General features: G+C 40.3%; 2 protein-coding genes across 2 annotated transcripts in view; one reads left to right on the plus strand and one right to left on the minus strand.

The window, feature by feature from the left end:
- The window catches only part of LOC137005847 (zinc finger protein 569-like), a 220,081-nt gene that overhangs the window by 69,695 nt on the left and 124,517 nt on the right, over window positions 1-25,869 (plus strand). The window lies entirely within an intron of this gene.
- LOC137006336 (gastrula zinc finger protein XlCGF57.1-like) overlaps window positions 1-25,869 on the minus strand; it is a 51,370-nt gene that overhangs the window by 18,292 nt on the left and 7,209 nt on the right. The window contains exon 3 of the mRNA XM_067366994.1: window positions 18,123-18,725. Within this exon, the coding sequence (XP_067223095.1) occupies window positions 18,123-18,725 (603 nt within the window). The remainder of the gene's footprint in view (window positions 1-18,122; window positions 18,726-25,869) is intronic.

Genomic DNA, 25,869 nt, shown 5'->3' on the forward strand with positions numbered 1-25,869 from the left:
TGGAAGATATCATGACTAGTTGCCTATAAGTATTCTAATGGTGCAAAAAGTCAAAATTCAGAGGCATTAATAACCTTTATTGGAATGTAAATGTACATCCAAGCTTAACTGCAGAAATTTGTGAGGGCAACGGACAAGAAAAATGCGGGTAGTTTTGGTGTACCCAGGGCAGGCTTAATAACAATCAGGGCTTGACATTAACACCTGCCAGCTGTTTTCAGCTGTTTCAGTTCACACCGCCAGCAAACTCTCTGTTGGAGTTTGTTGGATAGGTGTTGGCGTTGGTCGGAGTCTGTTTACCCGACTGAACATGTTTAAAGGTGCCATCGAATGTTTTTTTACAAGATGTAATATAAGTCTAAGGTGTCCCCTGAATGTGTCTGTGAAGTTTCAGCTCAAAATACTCCGATTTTTTTTAATTAATTTTTTTTAACTACCTATTTTGGGGCATCATTAAATATGAACCGATTTATGCTACTGCCCCTTTAATTCTCATGCTCTCTGCCCCCAAGCTTGCGCTTGCCTTAAACAGTACATAAACAAAATTTACACCCTCAAATGGATCTTTACAAAGTGTTCGTCATGCATGCGGCATGTATGCGTCGGATTATGTGAGTATTGTATACTGTTATATTGTTTACATTCTGAATGAATTTGAGGCTGTGCTCCGTGGCTAACAGCTAATGCTACACTGTTGGAGAGATTTATAAAGAATGAAGTTGTGTTTATGCATTATACAAGCTGCAAGTGTTTAAAAATTAAAATAACGACAGCTCTTGTCTCCGTGAATACAGTAAGAAACGATGGTAACTTTAACCACATTTAACAGTACATAAGCAACATGCTAACAAAACATTTAGAAATACAGTTTACAAATATCACTAAAAATATGATGTTATCATGAATCATGTCAGTTATTATTGTTCCATCTGCCATTTTTCACTGTTGTTCTTGCGCGCTTACCTAGTCTGATGATTCGGTTGTGCTGCTCCAGACGTTAATGCCTGCCCTTGTCTAATGCCTTTCATAATGTTGGGAACATGGGCGGGCATATGCAAATATTGGGGCGTACACCCCGACTGTTACGTGACAGTGGGTGTTATGTTGAGCTTCGCCTGTTCTTCGGAGGTCTTTTAAACAAATGAGATTTATATAAGAAGGAGGAAACAATGGAGTTTGAGACTCACTGTATGTCATTTCCATGTACTGAACTCTTGTTATTTAACTATGCCAAGATAAATTCAATTTTTGAATCTAGGGCACCTTTAATCGGCGTTTGTTTGGTCGTCTGAGCATCCAACAAACTCTGACGTAATCTGACCTGTTCACGAACCGTTGCCATGACGACGAGGCAAGTCCCCTTTAAAGACAGCTGTTTGATCGCGCCTGCGCCTCACAAAGCACTGGAAACGTGACATCGCAGCTTGTTCGTTATGAAAAATAAAATACAGTTTAAAAAAAAAAAACATATAAAAGGTACAATAGTCTGTAGTGCAATCCGTGCCATTCAGCAAGAGCACTGCTCCACTTCACTGAAAGAGAGAGGTATACCATGAGAGCAATGCAGGTTTACCTTAAGTTTCGTTTTAAATTAATTCGTTTTGGCTTGTTTAGTTACATGGTTGTATATGACTATGTGTCACATAAATAAAAGGGTCGCGCTTAAAAAAAAAAAAAAAAAAAAAAGTTTAAAAACCGGTATATGATTTAAACGTCTCTCTATCGAACTAACATTACGTTACCTAGCTTAATTTGCAGAGGACGAAGAGAAAGCACCCGTTTGATAGCCTAAATGAGCCAGTAGTGTAGAAATAATAACTTATAAGAAATCATATTTTTTGAGTAATGCCCCCAACACTGACTATTACTGCGTTCACGTCACCTCGTATTTACCGGAATCTTGACATGACAACACGTGACGTTATATTCGGAGCTGTTCACGTCCTTTTGGTCCTTGGACTAGGAATTATGCGTTTCCATGACACCACTATCAACACCTAAATGAATCTACAGCGGTCAGGTGGAACATGTGGGAGCTCTCAGAAAACTCCCAGCTTACAAGCTGTAATTACGATCTCTACGAGGAGGTGAACGCTTTTTACAAGCTCGAATCTCGTAACTACAGGAATTACAAGGCCGCGTGAACGCACCTTTTAGTCCTCCTTGCTGGAGTGTGACGTGATTTGATGTGCAGGTGTGATGGATTACGTACAAACCAATAGGGTGTCAGAATGGTACGTTATATGTTTTATCTTCTCATCCAACCACAATCAAATTCACTCTATCCGGATGGCGCGATTTATCTGGATATTTTTTTTTTTTTTTTTTTTAAAGCCGGAATGAAAACAAGCCGAAATGAAGAGTAACGAGGCTATTTTTAAAATGTAAGGAGTAGAAAGTACAGATAATTGCGTGAAAATGTAAGGAGTAGAAGTAAAAAGTAAGCTGAAAAATAATTACTCCAGTAAAGTATAGATACCCGAAATTTCTACTTAAGTAAGGTAACGAAGTATTTGTACTTCGTTACTTGACACCTCTGGTAACAAAGGATACAGACGAGTGGAAAACAGAACAAAGGGACATGTGACATGAAAAACTTGAGTCCATGGAACTGAACTAAAGAGAACTGATCGTGACAAGAGAATGATTTCAGGAATTCATTTTCTGATTACTTTAACTGATCTTCCACATACTACCAAACAGACGGATCCATTTGAAGAGAGCGCCTGTCTTGAACTGTTTAAAATATCTGTTTATTGGCCATGTCAATTAATTTTAAAGTCATTCAAAACATTTTTTTCAACAGTATGACAGCATATAATCATAGAAACAAACAAAAACAGCAAAGAAACGCCACCATGTATCAGTGGCTGCAGAAACTATGCATTGTAACAGTTGTGGCAGATATAATGTTCTGCACCCTCAGTGCATGCCTCATGTGACCAGAGCTGGCAAAAGAGACACTGCACCCACACTTCCCTCGGCAAGGAAGAATTGCATGTTTCCCCGCACACAAGACATTCCTCATCCTTGTCCTGGAAAACCGTGTTTGCAGTGTTTTTGATAGTAAGGAGCCTTTTCTTTGGAGCAGGCGGCTTCTTCTGGATCCTCTTCTGTTGCTCCTCCTCCAGAGCTGCCCTCACTGGAGAATCTGTGAGGATCGCTGTTGACCTGCAACATTCAAAGTAAAAAAAATAGCTGTCAACATCTGTATAAATTTACAGGCAGTTATTGCTCATCCTCTGTCCACATGGTAGCAGCATGTATTAAGAAATAACGTCTCGGTTACAAAGGTAACCCTCGTTCCCTGAAGGAGGGAACGGAGACGTACGTTGGACAGACCGGCGAATAGGAATCTCGCTAGAGAGGCCAATCTACTTCGAGTGTAACTACAACGAGCCAATGCACATTGGCATGCAATCATATGCATCAGCTGCTTGCCTCGCAGTGCAGGTATATAATAAGCAGCAGGTGCGTTGCATCTTCAGGTTCTCGCTGAGGAGCCGAACCAAGCAGGCGGCAGCATCAGCAGGACAACGACTGTGGCGACGGGACGTACGTCTCCATTCCCTCCTTCAGGGAACGAGGGTTACCTTTGTAACCGAGACGTTCCCATTCAGTCGGTCACGTTCGACGTACGTCGGACAGACCGACAAATGGGAATCCCTACCAAAGCGCCACAGGAGCTGCCCTCTTCCAGCGCTCTGTTGTAAGCCACCTGAACCCCCTTGCCTGAGGACGGTGGGACAGGGCTAACACACAGAGAGGGTCGATCACTGCTGTTCCCAAACCCATTCAGTGAGACTATTGGATAATGCTGGGAAGCGTAACCTTTCATTAGAAAGGAATGCTGCGGAAGCCACATCCTTCCCCGAAGGAGTTATGTGGAGAAGTACATATGGACTAACCTTGTAGGTTGTACATATGGACTAACCTTGTAGGTTGTACATATGGACTAACCTTGTAGGTTGTACAACATATGGAAGAACTGGGGTGACTCCAACTCGATGAGATGGGTTCTCCCAGAGGGAAAGACACGGGCTTCGTTGAGGAGCAACCATGGAACCAGCCATATGGGATCCCCGTAGGGTCACACATATGGAACCCAGCTTAAACCCGGTTCTCAAGGATACAACGGAGTATAGGCCTGGCGCCAGATGCTCCGCCACATCGGCTGCCGAAGGGGACATCGGAGGACTCGACAGGGTCTGCCTTGTAGGGACTCTCTGGAGAAAAGAAGCGCATGTAGTGCAGCAAGCCGACACTAAGCCGGGGCCTCTCCGTGCCTCTGACCTGAGGCGAGAACATGGGAGGAGACCGGCTCAACACGAAGGCTATAGTATCTAGCGAACATGTTAGGTGTCGCCCAGCCCGAAGCTCTACAAATGTCTGTTAGCGAGGCGCCATGAGCCAGCACCCAGGAGGATGCTACACCTCTCGTGGAGTGAGCATGCAACCTGAGCGGGCAGGGCACGCCCTGAGCTTGGTAAGCCAGGGCGATGGCATCCACTATCCAGTGGGCCATCCTCTGCTTGGAGACAGCCTTTCCCTTCTGCTGGCCTCCGTAACAGACAAAGAGCTGGTCTGAGGTCCTGAAGCTTTGAGTTCTGTCTATGTACAGTCGCAAAGTGCGAACTGGACAGAGCAAAGCCAGGGCTGGGTCTGCCTCCTCCGAGGGCAGCGCTTGCAGGCTCACTACCTGTTCCCTGAAGGGAGTGGTAGGAACCTTGGGCACATAGCCAGGCCGGGGTCTCAGTACCACGTGGCTGTCACCCGGCCCGAACTCTAGGCACGATTCGTCGACCGAAAATGACTGCAGGTCCCCTACCCACTTGATGGAGGCCAATGCAACCAGCAGCAAAGTCTTCATAGGATCTTTAAGTCTGCTGATTGCAAGGGCTCAAAGGGAGCAATCTGAAGTGCTCGAAGCACCAGAGCAAGGTCCCAAGAGGGTATGGAGGGGGTTGAGGAGGATTTAACCGTCTTGCCCCCCTAAGGAACCTGATGACCAGGTCGTGCTGACCAACAGTTTTGCCATCTATGTGGTTGTAGTAAGCGGAGATAGCAGCAGTGTGGACTTTGAGGGTGGAGGGGGCAGCATGCTAACCCTTGCTGCAAGAAGGACAGCACGACTCTGATCGAGAATCTTCAGGGGTGTTCTCGGCGAGAAGAACACCACTCGACGAACAGGTTCCACTTCAAGGTGTAAGCACGTCTTGTAGACGGTGCATGTGCCAAAGTGATGGTGTTAAGTACCTCGGGGGGTAAGTCACCTAGAACCTCCGCATCCCGTCCAGGGACCAGACATGGAGTTTCCAGAGGTCTGGACGCGGGTGCCAAAGAGTGCCCCGTCTCTGAGAAAGGTCCTTCCTCAGAGGAATGGGCCAGGGAGGGGCTGTCGTGAGGAGTGAGAGTTCCGGGAACCAGGTCCGGTTGGGCCAATAGGGCACAACTAACAGGACCTGCTCCTCGTCCTCCCTGACTTTGCACAATGTCTGTGCAAGTAGGCTCACATATTATATACAATAATATATATATATATATATATATATATATATTAACAAACGCATATTTGCGAAGGCCCCGGGGCCAGCTGTGTGCCAGTGCATCTGTCCCGAGTGTTCCGCCGGTCAGAGAATAAAACAACTGGCAGTGAGAGGTTTCTGGTGAGGCAAACAGGTCTACCTGAGCCTCTCCGAACTTTCTCCAAATCAGCTGGACCACCTGGGGGTGGAGTCACCACTCTCCCTGGCAGTGCAGCTCGTGAGAGCTCGTCGGCCACACGGTTGAGCACACCGGGGTCATGAATGGCGCCAAGCGACCTCAGATGCTTCCGACTCCACAGGAGGAGATGGCGGGCGAGTTGCGACATGCGACGGGAGTGTAGACCACCTTGACGGTTGATGTACGCAACGGTAGCAGTGATGTCCGTATGGACCAGTACATGCTTGCCCCGTAGCGGCTCTTTGAGGCGGCTCAGAGCAAGGCGTACTGCTAGCAACTCGAGGCAGTTGATATGCCACTGCAGATGGGGTCCCGTCCAAACCCCTAAAATTGCAAGCCCGTTGTACGTGGCACCCCAGCCGGTGGTCGAGGCATCCATGTAAACCACAGCATGCCGGGACACCTGTTTTAGGGGCACTCCTGCCCGAAGAAACAAGGGGTCCGACCATGGGCTGAAGGCTTGGCGACACTCCTGAGTGATTGCCACCCGGAACGTGCCGCATTGCCACGCCCATCTCGGGACTCGGCCGTGAAGCCAGTGTTGTAGTGGTCTCATATGAAGCAGACCGAGCGGTGTTACAGCCGCTGCAGCCGCCATATGCCCCCGGAGCCTCTGAAAGAATTTCAGTGGGACCGCTGTCCTGCCGTTGAACGTATGAACAGGCAATTCAACACCGACTGAGCACGTTCCTCTGTGAGGCGTGCTATCTGTTCGACCGAATCCAACTCCATACCGAGAAAAGAGATTCTCTGCACCGGGGCGAGTTTGCTCTTTTCCCAGTTGACCTGAAGACCCATCTGGCTGAGGTGTCTGAGCACCAAATCCCTGTGTTTGCACAACTGATCCCGAGACTGTGCTAGAATGAGCCAGTCGTCAAGATAGTTGAGGATGCGAACACCCTGTTCTCTCATGGGAACAAGGGCTCCCTCCACGACTTTCGTGAAGACGCGGGGAGACAGGGCCAGCCTGAAGGGTAGGACTCTGTACTGATATGCTCGTCCTTCGAACGCAACATGCAGGAATACCCCGTGTCGGGGAAGAAACGAGACATGAAAGTACGCGTCCTTCAGGTCGAACGCTGCCAACCAATCCTGGGGACGGATGCACTCGAAAATGCGTTTCTGCGTGAGCATTTTGAACGGTAGCTTGTGAAGGCTCCGATTCAAAACTCGCAGGTCCAGGATAGGTCGTAACCCACTTGGGTACAATGAAGTAGGGACTGTAGAACCCTGACCTCATATCGGCTGGAGGGACTGGCTCTATCGTGTCCTTCGCCAGTAGAACTTGAGGGGGACGCCGGGCAAACTGAATTGCATAGCCGAGCCTGATGGTCCGAATGAGCCAGCGAGACGGGCTGGGGAATGCTAACCAGGCTCTCAGAGACCGTACCAGCGGGATCAGAGGGACCACCAGCGTACCCGCAGTGGGGCAGCGAGGTGGAACACTGCGAGGCGGCCCGAAGCGGCGTCACAGTGTGCTGTGCAACACTTACCTGGTTCCACGGTTGGGCAGGGGGCGCAGGAGAGGCTTCGGCTGCCTTCTCAAACTGCACGGTGCTGTCCTCTGGCGAAGGAAGAGGGGGATGAGAGTGGTGAGGTTTTTCTCCTCCCACTGCTCTCCAAGCCCTCTTCAGACCTGGAGATGGAGGAACTGCTTTTTTTTTTAATTTGGGTACCGCTGACTGTTGGACCAGCGGCAGAACAGAAACAAAGCCAACAAAAGGACTTACCACCCGGCCCTCCTCCGGGGGGGAAAAGAACAGCCCCACCCATCTCTGGGTCACCTGTCTCAGGGGTGATTTTCTCACCAACCACTTACACAGCAGCAGAGACAGGAGGTGTCATCTCCCCGCAACGGACACAGTAGAGCAGGCTGGGCCAGAGTTTTTTGCAGGGGACGACACCCTTAGTGACGAGTAGACTGAGGGGCGGCCCAAGAGGAACTCAATGGTTTGTCATGAATGAATGAAATGCTAGGTTCCTCTATGAGAAGGACCAGCAATCCAATCCAGAAACTGCACAGCTTGCAATGCAATAGAGAGGGAGGGGCCCTAGGGGGTTGGTTCCCCGAAGGAACCCCTCAACCTCATGTCACCCAAGCCATATCAGCAAAGTAGACCTCTTCTGGTGCACCAGAGAGGGCGCTACAATGGGGATTAGGCATGGGAACGGCGCATCTAGGATTACTTGTTAAAATGAGGCTCAGATCATCTTAAAAAAATGCAGCTTTACTTCGAGACATGGTCACTGATTTCAGAATGTCTTTTTACACTGCAGAAGATCTGATAACACATTTTTTGTTTTTCAGACAAATGTTCGGACCTCTTTTCCCCTCAAAAAACACCTGCCCAAAGCAGTGAGGATGGGGACTCGGATGTAGATGGTGAGTTGAATAGTGTTTTACATCAAGGCAAATAATCCTTTTTAGAAAACCTGCCTTTAGTTATAGGACCCTAATAAATAAACCATTCACTATTGAAGGATGTGTTAAATTAATGTGAATAAACTCTGCCATTGTTAAAGACTGTTAGTCAGATTTTCCTGTCAGCCCTTCAGTACACATGAACGTTGAAGATCCAACAATACCAGAGGATTCACACAGTAACAGGTACAAATGCTTTTCTGTTGCAGATCAGAGTCGGAGAGCAAGCCAGGCCAACAGACCCTCACCGAAGAGAAAGAAAAGTGGAAAACAGACAACCATATCGAAGGGTATGTTCGTTTAAAGTGTTTGCTGCGCTCTGTTACTGTCTACCAGAGCCAAATATATGCATGACTGAGCACAAAACAGTGAACAATTGTTGATCCTTAAGGAACACTCCAATTTTTTTTTCCATCTCTCCTGAAGTTAAACATTTATGTCTTATCGTTTTCAAATCCATTCAGCCGATCTTCGGATCTGAAGGTACCACTGTTAGCATAGCTTAGCATAGATCATTGAATCGGATTAGACCAGTAGCATCTCACTCAAAAATGAGTTTCTATATTTTTCCTATTTAAAACTTGATTCTTCTGTATTTAAATTGTGTACTAAGACCACCTGAAAATCAGAAGTTGGGATTTTCTAGGCCAATATGACTAGGCGCAATTTTCTCACTCCAGCTTAACAATCAAGGAATTCTGTAGCCGTAACCATGGGAGCGGCAGTGATATTAAACAATCCTAACCCTAACCATGGAAGTTAACTAGCCAGGGACTGTTTTCAGGCATTGCATAATATCATTAAATACAGAAGAATCAAGTTTTAAATAGGAAAAATATAGAAACTCATTTTTGAGTGAGATGCTACTGGTCTAATCCGATTCAATGATCTATGCTAAGCTATGCTAACAGTGATACCCCCAGATTGAGATCAGCTGAATGGATTTGTTTCACAAATGTTTAACTCCAGGAGAGATGGAAAATGAGCCTATGTTAAAAAAAGTGTTCCTTTAAAGCAGGGATGGACAACTCCGGTCCTGGAGGGCCAGTGTCCTGCAGAGTTTATCTCCATCCCTGATAAAAACTCACTTGCCTATAACTTTCTACTAATCCTAAAGACCTTGATTAGCTAGTTCAGGTGTGTTTGATTAGGGTTGGAGCTAAACTCTGCTGGACACTGGCCCTCCAGGACCGGAGTTGTCCATCCCTGCTTTAAAGGGTTAGTTCACCAAAAAAAAAGTAACCCATAAGACTTTCGTTTAACTTCAGAACACAAATGACCATCTTTCTGATGAAACCCAAGAGCTTTCTGACATTTTAATGTCCCTCTAAAACCCACTGTCACCCTCACATGGAAGGCACCTGTTGAAGTGCTCAAGAAAATGCTCTATTAACCTAATCTTTAAACATCTCTTGAGAAGAGGAATTCATTTTTGCAGCATCTTTGATAATTAAATTAGATATTTTTCTAATTATATGGAGAAAGTTAAAAAAAGAGGGGGATACCTGCTGTCATTACTCAGCAACAGAGCTGCAATTAACAGAGCTGCAATTAGTTATTTTGATATTTGATAAAACTAATGATATATGGGACAATTATTTGACTATTCAGTAAGGGACTAATAATACTATTCTCATGATTCGCTACAGTATACAACACTGAACTCATGATTCACAATGCAGTTCTTGATTCTTTAAAGACTAAGTCTGTTTTTTTTTTTTTTACTTTGAGAATTGAATAACTTTTTGACCATATCAAGCAGCCCCACATTAGTGTTCTTTCTGTGACTGAGCAAAGGCTGTTTGAGAAACCTACATTTTAGTGTCTGTTTTTAAGCTCACATAATCTATATGGTATTTTTTGTCATATGTAGAAACATCCAGGATAATCCTGAAAAGACCGTGGCGAGAAGAAGAGAGAGGGGCGGTAAAATAAACAATTGGGAAAGTTCATGGCGGAGCGCAGGGTTCCAGGAAAACTGGACTGCATGAAGTGCCTAGAAGAGGAAGAGGCACTGAAGGACAGAACTTGGAAAGATGTGAAATATTTTGTTCATAATACAATTGTAACTCTCAAAAGAAAGTCTGCTGCAAGAAAAATTATGTTTTAAAGTCTAATAAATACATTGATTAATTAAACATGTTTACATAGACTGTTTATGAAACTCAAAATAAAATGCATTAATTGTCAGGTCACCTTTTATTTCTCTAGCACTTTATACAATATAGATTTTTTTAAAGCAGCTTTAAAAGAGAGAGTGTGTGTTTGTGTACTGTTTTTCCCAACCTTATGGGGACTAAATGTTCGTTCCCACAAGTATAATACAATAAAAATAATAAATTTTTTGGTCCCCATGATGAAATAAGCTAATAAATCATACAGAAGTATGTCATCATTGTAATATCATTGTATGTCGTGCCAGACCTTGTCATCCTGAATATATCTGGCTAATTTCGGTTCTTTAAATGCATTTAAGAATTTAATAAGAAATTATGTTGTGTTGCATTTATTGTGCTCCGTAGAAAAGGCAAAATATTGATACTTGAAACCATGAGCAGCAAATGGCATGACAATTAAATGACATAATCACGCAGTAACTACATTAAGTATGGAAGCCTGTTTCCGCCACAAAAAAAAAAGATTAATTGCGACTTTATATTTATATAAAATCGCAATTGCGAGTTAAAAAGTCAGAATTCTGAGATAAAAAGTCGTAATTAATCTTTTTATTTTTTTATTTAGTGGCGGAAACGGGCTTCCAAAATTAAAGCTGCAGTAGGTAACTTTTGTAAAAATTTATTTTTTACATATTTGTTAAACCTGTCATTATGTCCTAACAGTAGAATATGAGACAGATAATCTGTGAAAAAATCAAGCTCCTCTAGCTCCTCCCAGTGGTCCTATTGCCATTTGCAGAAATACACCGCTCCCGGTAAGAAACAACCAATCAGAGCCAGGAGGAGTGTCTTAGCAGTGTCAATCAAGCTCGCGTGCGCGCTGATCTCACCCCTCTCATGCACAGCGCCAGCGCATACAGGCGTTCAAATTCAAGATTACCGGTGTGCCGCAGCTTTGCTTATGGCGGAAAAACAATCCAAACTGCCAATTCCTCGAGTGGCACCTGCTCACAAAATAAAGACAGGTAAACGGAAAAAGACAGATGACGATGATAAAAAAGCCAAAAAGAAAGAATTAAATAGAGCCCGAAATAAAATGAGGGTAAATATCGGAGCGACTTTTCCGAGGTGGAGGGAGCTACGTGTCCTGAAAGGATTAAAAAAACGATGCAGAGTTAGCCACATTTCTGCTTGACAAGTAAGTATCCCTGCTTGATTTGTTTCATTTTTTAAGAACTACACAACTAAGATAATTTCAAAACAGGCCTGCCCGTCCCCTGCCTGATGCTTCCTCTTCTCCCCACCCGTTGACTCCTCGAAGTCGCTGTGGGTGTGAATTCCTCGTCGGAGCCCATTGACTCGGTGTCAAAACTCTAGCAGCATAACATACAGATAAAATGCCACGCACTGTACAAAGCAACTATTGAAACCTACTAATTCACTGGTTTGCCATGTTGCTGAAATAATGTACTAGCAAACCTTATTTAGCATTACATATCGATAGAATAATTACTTGCATACTGTAACGTTAGTTACCGTTATATTATCATACTAATTATTTATTACTTATAGAAATAGTGCAACGTCATATAGTTACATTACATGTATTGCAAAATACGTAATGTTTTGAGAACCAAGTTTGTAGTCAAAGTATGGGCAGGCCATAGTCAATGTAAATCATATTGTTGATGTTTCGTCTGTACCAGTGACTGTGCCATAACTGTTTATCCGCCTTACTAGCCTGCGCATTCACGGCAGGCTCCGTTGTGATGGGGGAGGAGCTGTGGAGGGAGGGCTGTAGCGCAGCATAGAGCAAGGGGGAGTGACCTGTGAGTTGTGCTTGTTCAAATTTTCAGGCTAAGTCAAGGTTTTCTAAAAACTCCCTACAGCAGCTTTAAGCCATGAAAGATATACAATAAATGCAAATGCGAAAGAATCATCATGATCAGCAATAGGTTAACAATGTTTGCCTTTGCAGGCTTATTGTTTTTGCGTAATGTAGGCTACTACATTCATGACAAATGTCCCCTTTCATAAAAGTTCAAAAATAGTCCATAAACTCACCTCATTTATAGCGCTGCTATACAGCTCTAGATGGCTATCATCAAAGTGGCCGCGTCTTCTCACGTTGAGTGCGCTGCAAAATCTGCAAACACTCATTGCAGAACATTTTTGTACGCCCATTTGGGATAAGTGCGCAGAAATGTTTTCATAAGTCATATTATTATTTATCATACTGATGATCACATCTGCGTGCCCTGCTATAGATGCCATTTTAATCTTTTGCCGTGTCTTTGCCCCCCCTGCCCTTGACCTTTGCAAATGCTACTGAGAAAAGGTTGAAAATGCAGCTTTTTAAGATTTTCTTTTTTCACAATTTAGTTTTAACACGTAAGATTGAGGAACAAAATATATAAAAATGTATAAATTCCTTGTTTTTAAAATCCATTTTAATCTTTTTCCATTTTGTGACGAAAACAATAAATTAAAAAACAATGTTTTTTCGTTTTCCGTTTTCTGATCTGAAAACGGAAATGGAATGAATGGAAGATACCCTGATTGACCATACACGGACCGGGTTGGTAAACTTATTTGAAGTAATGAATCTCAAAATCATATTGATGTGTTCGGTGATTAAACCATGCTCTTATTACCTGTTACAACAATCTTGAACTTTAAAACAATTTTGCAATGAATAAGATAATGAGATGAGATTTTGTTAGAATGTTGAACTGTGTTAGGCCTATAAGTGTGATCAAATGTTATTTCTACATTGTGAATCAGTAAAACGAAAAAGCACTCAACAGGCTGAACCCTTGCAATTAGACAGCTAAATTGCTTGTTAAGCGACAGCCAAACACAGGCTTTCCCATCCCCCACTCGTTTGCAGCCACCTAGATTTGCTTCAGCATTTGTTTTTTGTTTTTTTGCAGGATGTTGTCAAATAGAGATTACATCAATCTAATGAGTGAAAGGTTCAATACAATAATAGAAAGAATAGGAAATGACCAGCAGCTTCCTGAACAGACTACGTCTTCTAATAGTCTTGTTGAAAGGTATTTATTTTGAATAATCTAGAAAAATATCTACAATGAGTGCAAAGCGCGGTTCATATGTTTGTGTTCGTAACATGTTCAATTTGGCTCTGAATGCAGGCTTCCATTTTTTTAATTGTGATGCAAAAACATAAGATGCAATTTACTTATCTAACGTTAGTTAACATGTTTCTCTTCCACTGACATTGAGTAATTTAACATTAATTGACTTATGTTTAAGTAATGTTAATAAGAAAAACTTTGTAATATTGTCTCAGTATATTTGCACATTACTGCATAAAGTGTGTTTTAGTCCTAGCAAGAAAGTTTTACTGCAGAATTCCCGCCTTGGAATCTCTTGGATCGAAACCCTCCCATCCCGCTATTAACGTTACAGCAGCATTTGACAAAGTACATCTAGAACAGGGCTAGGCAAACAACTGTGCCGTTTGGTCCAAAATCGCTATTTTGATGGAATGTCATAGATTCAGAACTCTCCTTTTTTAGATAAAAATGGGTCACCTATGGGATCTGCATAGATCCAATGAGAGTTATGAGATTTTAATTAAATGGTTTTATTTTTGTAAAAAAAAAATTAGTCTCGGACATGATTAAATGAGAACAAAAACTACAAATGAGCATATAAAGCAAATAACTTGCATGCCCCCACCTCTTGCAATGTTCTCACCTTTTTCCCCTTACCTACTAGCAAAATCTCTAAAAAGCACACAGTATGCAGCCTTTCACTTGGATTCTAAAATGTGGTGTACTTCCTGCTTCTCGAACCCAACAGACCCACCAAAATATTTTTAACTTGGAAGAGTTAAGAGTTGGGGAATGCCATTGGTCTTCTTACTTGTAATGTTGAGATGCTAATAAACCTAAAAAATACCTATCATTATTGACCACTTGTCATTGGATATCTACTCCCTTCTGATATAAAATATTTATTTTTGGGAACATTGGCTAAAACTTTTTTTCTGTCATTTCTTTCAGGCTGAGGAAGTTCAGACAAAATTCTAACCCTGTTAGCAGGCCGAGGAGGAGGAGGAGGCAAACGCGACATGTTACATTCAGAGTTGGTCTCATCCTCCTCCCTGATTTAACAACATTCCATCCGCAAAAAGGTATGATAATAAATTATGTATAAATCACCATTGTAGGAGAATACTGCAGCAAAAAAAAGAAAAAGATGACCATGAGATAAGTATAGCCTAAATGTATAAAGTTATGAAACGTCACGTTGCCCTCAGCCAAAATGGAGCCAGCAACAAACATCAGAAGGACTAGCCGAGGTAAGGCTGCTCTGGGCTGGGTACATGAGCACTGAGCGTCCGGTGATCGACATCAGATCAAATTTTCAGAAAGGCGCTATCTTTATCAATAAACCACAAATTTGAGCTGTAAACCAGCACATTCTCACCTGAAAAACTCTTAAAACTACATATAATGACATAATAACAGTAATAAGTTTAAATTATGCTGGTTTCCTCCTTTACTGACGCTTGCTGGTTAGTGCGAGATGCATTCTGGGACACCTGGCTGTCTCAATTCCGTCACCTCTCGATGCATCCTCGATAAAAGGGGCGGATCAAGAACACATCCAGGGATTTAAACTGTACTTGGCTAGATGTGAACTTTGACGTTTCACAAGTCCTCAAGAACACAAGTACAGACAAGTAGGCATATTGAGAAATCTTACGTTGTCATTCATCCCCGACAAGAACCGCCCACTGCTTCTGACTGACATGTAAACCGGCCAACCATCGATGAGAAATTAAGGGTGTGCACGATCCAGCTAATGAGATTAGATCTTTTGCAGTTCGTTGGTGTGTAGTATTTTACTAGATCAGTTTATTTGAAAATTAAAATGGATATTTCAAAGTTCTTCAAAAAAAAGGAAGTAAAACACCCCCAGCCAGCACATTAACTCCAAGATGCAACAGCTTCAGGTATCTATAAATTACTGTATCTCTCAAATTAGATTGTTACTGAGCCATGTCAGTGTGAAGCAGCAAATATTTACTCATAGTAGGCATTTTCGTTTTTCTTATTCAGTTTTAAATTACTAGTTTACATTTTTGAGCATAGCTAACGTTTGCGCAGCACAGTCTTCCTAGGACACACACACACACACACACACACACACACACACACACACACACACACACACACACACACACACACACACACATATATATATATGTTGACCGAAACACTGAAGGAAAGAAAACTCCTGACAACAGTTCTCATTCAGAGTATTTGATTTCAGATCCAGCCCAATCCCTGAAATGGATGGATCGTGTAAGGGAGACATCCAAATGCTTGCTTCCAAGAAGAGGGTTGGGAACACAGACATACATTTGCTTTTAAAACACTCAGATATAGCAAATCTCAATGTTTAACTTAGAGTTCTCAAAGGTGAACTATTGACCCAGTAACAGTAAAGTAAAAAAATGGAAATAAACATTAATCAAGTTAATGTAACATACAGAATGCCCTAATTGTGTATATATATATAAAAATTAAGAAAAAAAAACTTTTCCACAAAAAAAAAAAACCTTGTTATTTGAATCAAGCAATGCCAAATGTCTTGGCACAAGCTTTGGCCAATACCATACTTTCTGAAAAGTCATTAAATGTTGTGCACATTGGCAAATTGAGGCTCACTGAGCACGTGATGGCCGTTGGAAGGCTTCGACCTAACCCTGGTTCCAGGAATGTGATAGTTGGTTTCTCTTGAAATCCTGAGGTGACTTAATGCAGTGAGGCCCAAAGCAGCAGAAAACAGAAAACTACAGTTGTACTAAAGTAGCACATTGTGTAGCATTCAGGTGTTACATCAAGAAATAGGTGTGTTTGATTATGATAAATTCAATGTTCAAAATTCTTTTGTTAATTTCTCCTTTTATGTAACAGCCACAGTATAACAAATGCAACAAATCTATCAAGCTGTTTTGTGTTCCCTCATCAGTGTCTGTCTATTTATCCCCTGTTTGTTTCTGCTTTAGTCATGGAGTTTTCAGTTCAGTTTACCAGTGTTGTTGTTTGTTTTTCCTGTTCTCTGTTTGATTGCCTTTTGGATTTTGACCCTTGCCTGTTTCTGGACTCACGATTTTGGATTACCCATTAAACTACCCTGCACCTGGATCTGTCCGTTGTCTCCGTGATTTACCGTGACAGAGCTACCCAAAAAGGCCTCTCCCAGCATTAGATTGAAACACTTGGTCGCTGGTCTGAAGAAGCTTTTCAGAACTACATCCGATCTAATCGCTTCCACATTAAAGAATACCAACAAACACCTATCAGCTAATTTCAGCTCCAGCTTGTTCTCCCACACGTACCTGCAAGCCACCATATCCAACTCAACTAATACCATCATTCCAATACAGTAGAATTTTTCTATCATTGCTGCAGCAGTGATGCACCTTGGCTCCCGCAGGAGCTCAGTTATTCTGGCCAATTCTTTCACTGCCGCAACAGTGATGTTCACTCAGCTCCTGCAGAAGCTCACTGGCTAATATATCCACTGCTGCAGGAGTGATGTCGCCTCTGCCCTTCAAACTAACCCACCAAACAGCATAATCAGCCTACGCAGTGCAATTTTTGTGGGTCATCAGTAATGTTTCTGGCTGCTGTCCTGCATTGGTTTGCAATTTTTGGCGAGTACTCTGGGTTTGGGGCAAATACCGAGTTCAGAGCCCTCTCCTCAGACAGCAGGCCAAATACAAGTACTGCTTCGCATACAACTTACTATCGGATTATTTGTAAGTGTGAACTCGTGAATTGCGAGTAATGTTCCACTTTACACGTATTATTGTTTGTTATATTGGACTGTTAAATAATTTAATCTGAAGTCTGTATTATTTACTTATTGTAATTGTTATTTATCTTTGTACAGACCACACACAAATGCTTCAGTAAAGTCATCAAAAGAAAGAACTGTGGTTGACTGAGTTCCTGGGTTCTGACCGGACCACCAGGGCGAGTGTTTCCTTTCCAACAATCCTAGAGATAAAATTAAAAAGTCCAAATCCTACAATCCTGTTATCTCTTTCTCTTCTGATCGTCTCATCACTTCTGGCTGTGTGAATCTGAATCATGAGATTTACATGAGATTCATCTGTGATTCTGCAGATGGAGTAAATCAGCTCAATCTCTCAAAACAACTCAATCATATTTTCTGTTTAAACATTAAAACAGATGAATATGTTCTTTGGTTTTAACTATAAATCATTAGAGCTGCAGTTCAATGTAAAGACTAACTCATACAGTGTTAATCAATGAAACATTCATTAACATTATGAATGATGCTCAATGCTGCTTTTTCCTTATATTACAGTCATGAGAGCATGTTTAGAGGTGAGAGAGACACTACGGTAAAACACATCAGCCTGTCCTGATTCAGATCAAACTGTGTTGAAGTAAATCATCAGGAGTAAATCAGATGATCAGGTACAAGAACTACTACAGAAGATTGAAGGAATGATGATGGAAAATGGTGGGAGATTTATCATGGAATGAATGAAGAGGACCAACAGCGAGTTAATATTGTCAATTACAGGTTGTTTTATTGTTATGTTGTAAATGACAATAATAGAAACATGGCAGTTTGTTCACTAAGTGTAAGTCACTAGTTTGTCACATTGACCTTAAGGGAAGAATCCACACAGTCTGTTTTAACAGTGATTTGATCGTTCTGTTGTAGTTTCAGGAGAAGATTCAGATTTTCCAAGCAGACACTAAGCAACCACCAAACTGTCCTGCCGCTTATTGTGGCTGTAAGACAACTATGAACTACTTATCATGATTTCAGACTGTGGTGATGTGGTTTCTCCACTGCATGGATCTTCATGTGTATCTTCAGGTGACTTTTAAAAGAGAAACTCTTTCCACACTGATCACACGTGTGCGGCTTCTCTCTGCTGTGGATCCTCTCATGTGTTTTTAGATCTGATGACACACTGAATCTCTTGTCACAGTGTGAACACTTGTAAGGTTTTTCTCCAGTGTGAATTCTCTCATGACGTTTTAAATGGTTTGCTGTAGTAAAAGTCTTCTCACACTCAAAGCACATGTACTCTCTCACACCAGTATGAATTTTCTCATGTTCTTGTAAATATGACAGCTGTGAAAAACTCTTTCCACACACAGAACATGAATGTGGCTTCTCCTTTGTATGAACTCTCAGATGTCTCTTCAGGTTTGTTGCCCAGAGAAAGGTTTTGCCGCATTCATTACATGCGAACAGCTTCTCTCCGGTATGAACTCCACTGTGAATCTCAAGATTTTGTTTTGATGTAAAACTCTTCCCACATTGATCACATGTGAACGGCTTCTCTCCTGTATGAACTCTCATGTGAACATCAAGACTTTTTTTGGTTGAGAAACTCTTTCCACACTGAGTGCAGGTGAAAAATTTCTTGGCTCTTTTCTTTAAAAATTTATTTTTAGTCTTTGAGCGACTCAAAGGTTTTTCTCCAGGTTTGTCATGATGTTTCTCCTCCACTTCACTCAGTTCTTCACTCTCCTCGCTCTCTTCCGTCAGCTCTGAAATGACAAAAATAGTTCATTTTCAGTATATTAAAGTGATTCAAAATGAGGATTATGAAGTGAAAGAACATAAAAGTGAACCTTCATGTACTGAAATAAACGACTGCTATGAAATATTCTGATCACTTTGATGCCTTTTTATATATTTACTATATGTAGCTGAAACAGTTATTGTATTTAAAACATTAAAGACAAATCAGTGAGAACTATTCGATATTTTGATGAATGACACAATTATTGACATATCGACACCAACTTTTAGATTGATATTAATTTTGCAAAAACTATTTAGTTATTAAGGGTTGGTCACACTTTTTCTTTCACAGACTTCCACACATGTGAATGTGGGACACTGAAAACAAACTCAAGTGAATTTCGACCCTCAACCCTGTTATGAATTTCCCTCATCTTAAAAGTGTGACACCCAGGCAGTGACATCATCTGGGCTCTTTCTACAGCATGATGGGAGGACAAGGAAATAATCTCAATCCATCGTCTCAGTTTAACTAAGAATAACGTCTACATTTTATGAAAAATACAACTTTATCAGTAACTATAAATCAGCTTTTGCTTAAGTCAAACTTACAACCCTGTCAGCCATTCTGGAAAGTGAATTTACTTGATACACTTTGGTGTTTACTGATATTACTACTTTTTTATTTTGAAACATGTCTAAAATTTTGGTTACATTGTTGTACATTTTGAACCAGATATAAAATAAATGTAAAATAATCTGTATTTTGACCTGATGTTGACAATCAATATGAACATTTTTCAAATCTCACTTCACTGACCATTTGTTGAAAATGAGTTTAACTGCATATCTAAATGTGTAGTTGAATCTTTCCAACATGAATGTTGTTCAGCATCATGAATGAATGAAGAATAAACACCAACCTCTTTGTTCTTCAGTATGTTCAGTGTGTTTCATTCTGCAGGGTTCTGGATCACTCATGTTCTCACTGTCCTCTTTAATAAACTCAGTCTTTACTGGTTTCAGCTCTTCCTGATGCTCCTTTAATGGGAATATCCCAGCATTTATTGATGCATTCCAGTGGGAGGAGCTTAACTGATGATGTGACTACTGTGGGACGAGCTTCACTGATAATGAATCCCAGTGTGGGAGGAGCTGATCTGCCAAAATAAAATAAAAAATATCAGTTGCGGGGTTTGTTTTTATATTAAAAGATACACTCTAAAAATTTATTTTTTTAGCCAGCAATACAGTAATATAGTAAAAGGCATGTTTTTGCTCACCCCCAAATAGGGGCAAATGGGGTATTTTAAGATGAAACTTGACCAGACCAGAGACTTATATTACATCATGTGAAAGAGGGCATAATAGTTGCCTTTTAACCCAACCTGCTGGGTTTGTCCATATTTTACCCAGCTTGGGTTGTTTTTAACCCAGCATTTTTTAGAGTGTAACAGAATATAATGTTATGAAATGATTCCAAATATGGATTATGGTAAGAAAAACGGTTAAAACCACAAAGACAAAAATAACTGTACATATCTGTAGTCATCAAATCCCCTCAGTCTGTTGACAGCAATGAAATGATCTTTAAGTGTCAATTTACAGCAGATCTGAAGACATCAGCATAATAAATGAGGTGAAAACAGAAACTATTGACATGAAATAAAGAGTGTTTTCAGCAGTTTCTCTGTTAATATTGATGATCCTCAGACTATCAACACTCATTCAACAAGACATTCACATCATCTCACTTTATTCTGAGTGTTTGCTGTTAGAAACACATTATTGGAGTCAGGATATCTGAGAACATGCTATAAACTGCTTTAATGAAAGACAATACTGTTATTTCTCACAACATGACATGGATAAAAAAAAAAACACAAAAACAAACACTAATGACACTCATCTTCATCAACCACTGCTGCTAATAACTATGAATTAACTATAACCATGAAGCATTGTTTGATTTTATGATAACGTTAATTGTAATAAAGTAATTAGATCTTTAACATGTAACAGTTTTATGTGCAGAAACTGAAAACTCTCCCCGTCTCAGACTCACAAATCCTGCTGGAAAGATCTCACTTGGAGAAAAACTCTGAGATTTTAGATTTCTACTTAAACTATTTGCAATTTTTGTAAAGCTTTCATTCACTGTATGGACATCATTGCATAAGGAACTACTTTGTCACTTCCTGGAACATGTTTTTATTTTTTATTAATATGGTCATTCATCTAAAACTATTATAAATGTTTTGCTTTTGATTTAGTATGACGTTGTTATTAAACAGTGTTTATCTGAATGAATCTGAATGAATCTACGTTTTGAGCGAATCAATCGGGTGAATCAATGATTTAGTGGTGCACTCATAAAGAGAGCCATTTACTTCATTCCTGAAAGCCGTTTGAATGAATTGAATGATTGGAAAGGATTCAGTAACTCACTCATTAAGACATTTACTTCCACCTACTGGCAGTTTTAAATTCTTTTTTAGAGTATAACTTTAATAAATAAATCGTTTTTCCATATTAATAATTATCATTTACTCACCCTCACGTTGAATCAAATAAAATATTTAAAGCTACTTTTTGTAATGTCTCTTAGATGATCTTTTGGAGGTAATTTCTCAGACAAATTTTTGGGATTAAATTGTGGGATTAAATTGTGATTAATTAATCGCCATATTGTGTAATTAATTAAATAAATTAATTTATCTAAAACTAAATGTTTTGTTTTATTATGGTAAAATGTTTAGCAGTAGTGGTTGTTGAAGATGAGTGCCATTAGTGTTTGTTTTTGTATTATTGGTGTTTTATCCATGTCTTTAATTAAAGCAGTTTATGGGACTTCAATAATGTGTGTCTATCAGCAAACACTCAGAATAAAGTGAGATGATCTGCTAATGATCTTGTTGAATGAGTGTTGATAGTCTGAGGATCATCAATATTAACAGAGAAACTGCTGAAAACACTCTTTATTTCATGTCAATAGTTCCTGTTTTCACCTCATTTATTATGCTGATGTCTTCAGATCTGCTGTAAAGTGACACTTAAAGCTCATTTCATTGCTGTCAACAGACTGAGGGGATTTGTGGACCTCAATGAACAATTATTTTTGTCTGTGCTTTTAACTGTTTTTTCTTACAGTTCTTTACTACTTTTCTAGATATCTGTCATTATTTTAATGGAGAAACAGAACAAAGTTCTGAATTAGCATCAGTTGCTCTACGATAGACTGATATAAATTCTGAATGCAGTTAGTTTATGGGTGAAATACAAAAAGGGGTTAATATATCAGGCATATTTAGAACAAGAATCATTTGACAACATTCAAACACTGTATTGAAGGATCACAGTGCAGCCCAAAATACTCTTTAATTGACATTTAAAATCTTTATAAATCTTTATACCACTTTCTTTCAAACCACTAGCTTTCACTCATTTGTCAACAAGAAGTTTTTAAAGGGCACCTATTATGCCCCTTTTTACAATATGTAATATCAACACGGTCTCACCCCTATTCGTCACATACTGCCGTTTGGTCATTTCCCCCTCACGTCCATAATCCGACGTTGAGGGTACCCCCTATTCGTCGCTTGACAACGTAGAAGGTCACCTAATAGATTTGAGTGCAAATCCCTGATCTTTGAATTTTGACGAAATGGGGTTATCCATCCAGCGGTTTGCCTGCGCTGGAAAGTAGGTTTCAGGCGATTGATTTTATGCTGCAAATGTGTATTTTGCAGTAGCGTGCAGCGCATATACCGTTAGAGTCATTCATTTGGGCGGTGATCATACATTTTCGTGGTGTCAGAAACCGCTATCACGTCTTTTTTCTCTCTCTTTTTTATATAATTTTGGGCTAACGTTACATTAAAATGACATATTTACAGGAGTGTGTACTTGCTGTATGCTTAAAGCATGCCTTAATTAAGGTGGGATGTTTTATCATTTTCGATCACATACTGCCGTTTGGTCATTTCCCCCTCACGTCCATAAGCCGACGTTGAGGGGTAAGTTACCCATATTCGTCGCTTGACAACGTAGAGAGGTCGTCCTATATTTGAATGCAAATCCCAAATCTTTGTATTTTGACGAAACTGGGTTATCCATCCAGCGGTTTGCCTGTTATAGAAAGTAGTATGGTTTCAGGCGATTAATTTTAATGCTGCAAATTGTGTATTTTGCAGTAGCGTGCAGCGCATATACCGTTAGAGTCATTCCCCAGCTAACCAAAATACGTGACTGTTACGTAACTGCAACGTCATTTGGTGACCAAACTTTCGTCGTGGCGACGTAACTGGCAACCGGAAAAGTGAAAGGTGCGTATACGTCGCCACAACGTAACTTTGTGACGTTGCCAGTTAGTAACTGCGACGTCGTGGCAACGTTGTGTATCTATAGTTGTGTGTTGGTCATCCGTTGGTAATTCTTATATTTATTTATTTTTCTATGGTCGGACATGCAGTAGTTTAACCTAATTTATGTCCTCATTTGCCCAAACTAATGTAAAGGCTATTCAGACTCGAAATGAATTCAATTCATTTATTTTGAAAAACACACAGAACATGAACAAAACTCCCAAATAAAAATAATAAAATACACTCAAACTATAAATAAAAACATATAGCCTACAGCGAAACATAAAATAAAAGCATCCAAGACAGAGAAACGTCGACGCTGTCCTCTCCAGCAGCTTGAATGTTTTCCCGGTTGCCATGGCAACTCTAACGGCCACCTGCACTAACGTAAACATAACAATAAAAAAAGGTTTTGCGTCTTTCCAAAGTTAACTTTATACATTTTTATAAAAGCCATTTATTCGTTGTCACCTCGGAAAAATAAATTCTTCTCTCAGAAAAATTAACTTTACACTCTTGTCAACATACTGTGGGCACGCGCGCACTCCATTTGTGGAGGCGCGCGCTGTATGTCACGTCACTATATATAAAAAGCAGTCATCCATACTCTGATTTGGTGAAAAGAAACTTTTTGTTTTTCTTAAGGGACATTTCAGTCTTGTGTCTGACATTTAGTTACACGTTTTATATTGCAAATTCTGGTAATAATAACATATAAAGAATGTGTAAATGATGGTAATGAAATTACGAGCACATGACGTTGCTGTTACGTTGCCAGTAAGTCATGGAATGACCATTATATTACGAATAGAGGACGTATCTGGAACGTCCTTGGTAATCTTGTAACGTTAGGAGAACGTACTGACGACGTTGTGATATGGTAATTTGATGGTAATATTATTACGGGCATACAACGTTGTAGTTACGTTACTAGTAAGTCATGGAATTACCAATATATTACGAATAGAGGACGTATCTGGAACGTTCTGGGTAATCTTATAACGTTAGGAGAACGTACTGACGACGTTGTGAGATGGTAATCTGAAGGTAATGAAATTACTGGCATGCGACGTCGTAGTTACGTTGTCAGTTAGTAAGTCATGACATTACCAAAAAGTACGAATACATTACGTAACTGTTACGTCGTGTGTTAGCTGGTTCATTGGTGTGGGGTCGCCATACATTTTCGTGGGGCAGAAACCCTTGTCTAAATCGGTATCACGACTTTTTTTAAGCTTAAAAATATAATTGACACACACTTTTGATAAAATCTTTGATCTATGTCCTTGAGTAACCTCAAACGCGCATATGTATTGGCGTCGTGAAAAAATGCGGAACTACCTGCTATTACTGGCTGTAGTTTCAAGCCTCTGGCCAAAAAAAATTTTATTTTACAGAATAAAAATGCATAAATCTCTCATCTCGGGCTGATATGAAGGGGGAAAGCACGGTAATTCGCAAATACTAGTGTAGGGCTGGGCGATGTATCGAATGCTTTTGTCACGCGCATTTCTTCAGTAAAGCCGGTTCCCTGATTAGTTCACTGATAAGACACGCAATATCGCGTTCAATATCGATATGTATCGCCGTCGATATTGAGCGCGATATTGCGTGTCTTATCAGTGAACTACGGCTCTGTCTATTAAATGCTGCTTCATTTGAAAGCAGGTGATGGCAATTTAGCGGCAATCAGGGAACCGGCTTTACTGAAGAAATGCGCGTGACAAAAGCATTCGATACATCGTCCAGCCCTATACTAGTGGTATTCTACTAATACAAAGCTTAATGCTAAATCCTGAAGTATCCCTTTAATAATGTGGACAATATGTCTGAGAAGATCTGATCAGAGGTAAAGAAAAAAAATTAATATCTGATTTGCCTGCAGTCTGAACATAGTCAAAGTGCTTTGTGACGCACAACTTACCTTTAAATGTGTTGATTTGTCGTCCCTCGATGAAGGCTTTGTCTTTGTCCGACAATATGTGTTCTTTTGCATCCTGCTCAGGTTTTATTCTCGTCTTTCTCACCATGTTGACTAAAAACACTCCAGGTAACATGAAGAGTATATGTTTTTTTTATAAGAATACTTTATATAAAGTATGTTACTGTCAGACTGTAGTTAAGTCTAATATATATAAACTGAATTTACATTCTATTATGATAGAGACATATTAGAAATATATAACATAAACATACCTTAAGCAAAATAACTGATTGTATTACCGAATATAATATATATATATTAAAAATAATAATAGATAATACAGTCAGTCATTTTGCTTAAGGTATGTTTATGTTATATATTTCTAATATGTCTCTTTCATATTACTGCAAATTCATTAACGTTAGACCTGAGTGAAAAAAAATGATTTCTCGATTCTCATTTTTTATTAGAAACTATCAATCCCCAGAATCGATTAGTCTTTGCTGTTATCAGATGGTGAATGAAAATAACACTGTAGCTCACCTCCCATTACAGTCACTTTGGAGTTTGTTACTTTTGATAAGAAAAACTAATACGTAATTATGTGTCTATGAACCACAAAATAATTTTGTTTGTACCTTAAAAAAACACCAAAGACGCCATTTTAGCCGCTAATAGGCTAGTACCTTTGACTGATGTTAACCCGATTAGCTGCCATGTTTAAAGGTAACTAGTTAAAACTGTCTGACTCATAAC

This window comes from Chanodichthys erythropterus, chromosome 3 (assembly GCF_024489055.1).
Source record: "Chanodichthys erythropterus isolate Z2021 chromosome 3, ASM2448905v1, whole genome shotgun sequence".
NCBI classification, from domain to species: Eukaryota; Metazoa; Chordata; class Actinopteri; order Cypriniformes; family Xenocyprididae; genus Chanodichthys; species Chanodichthys erythropterus.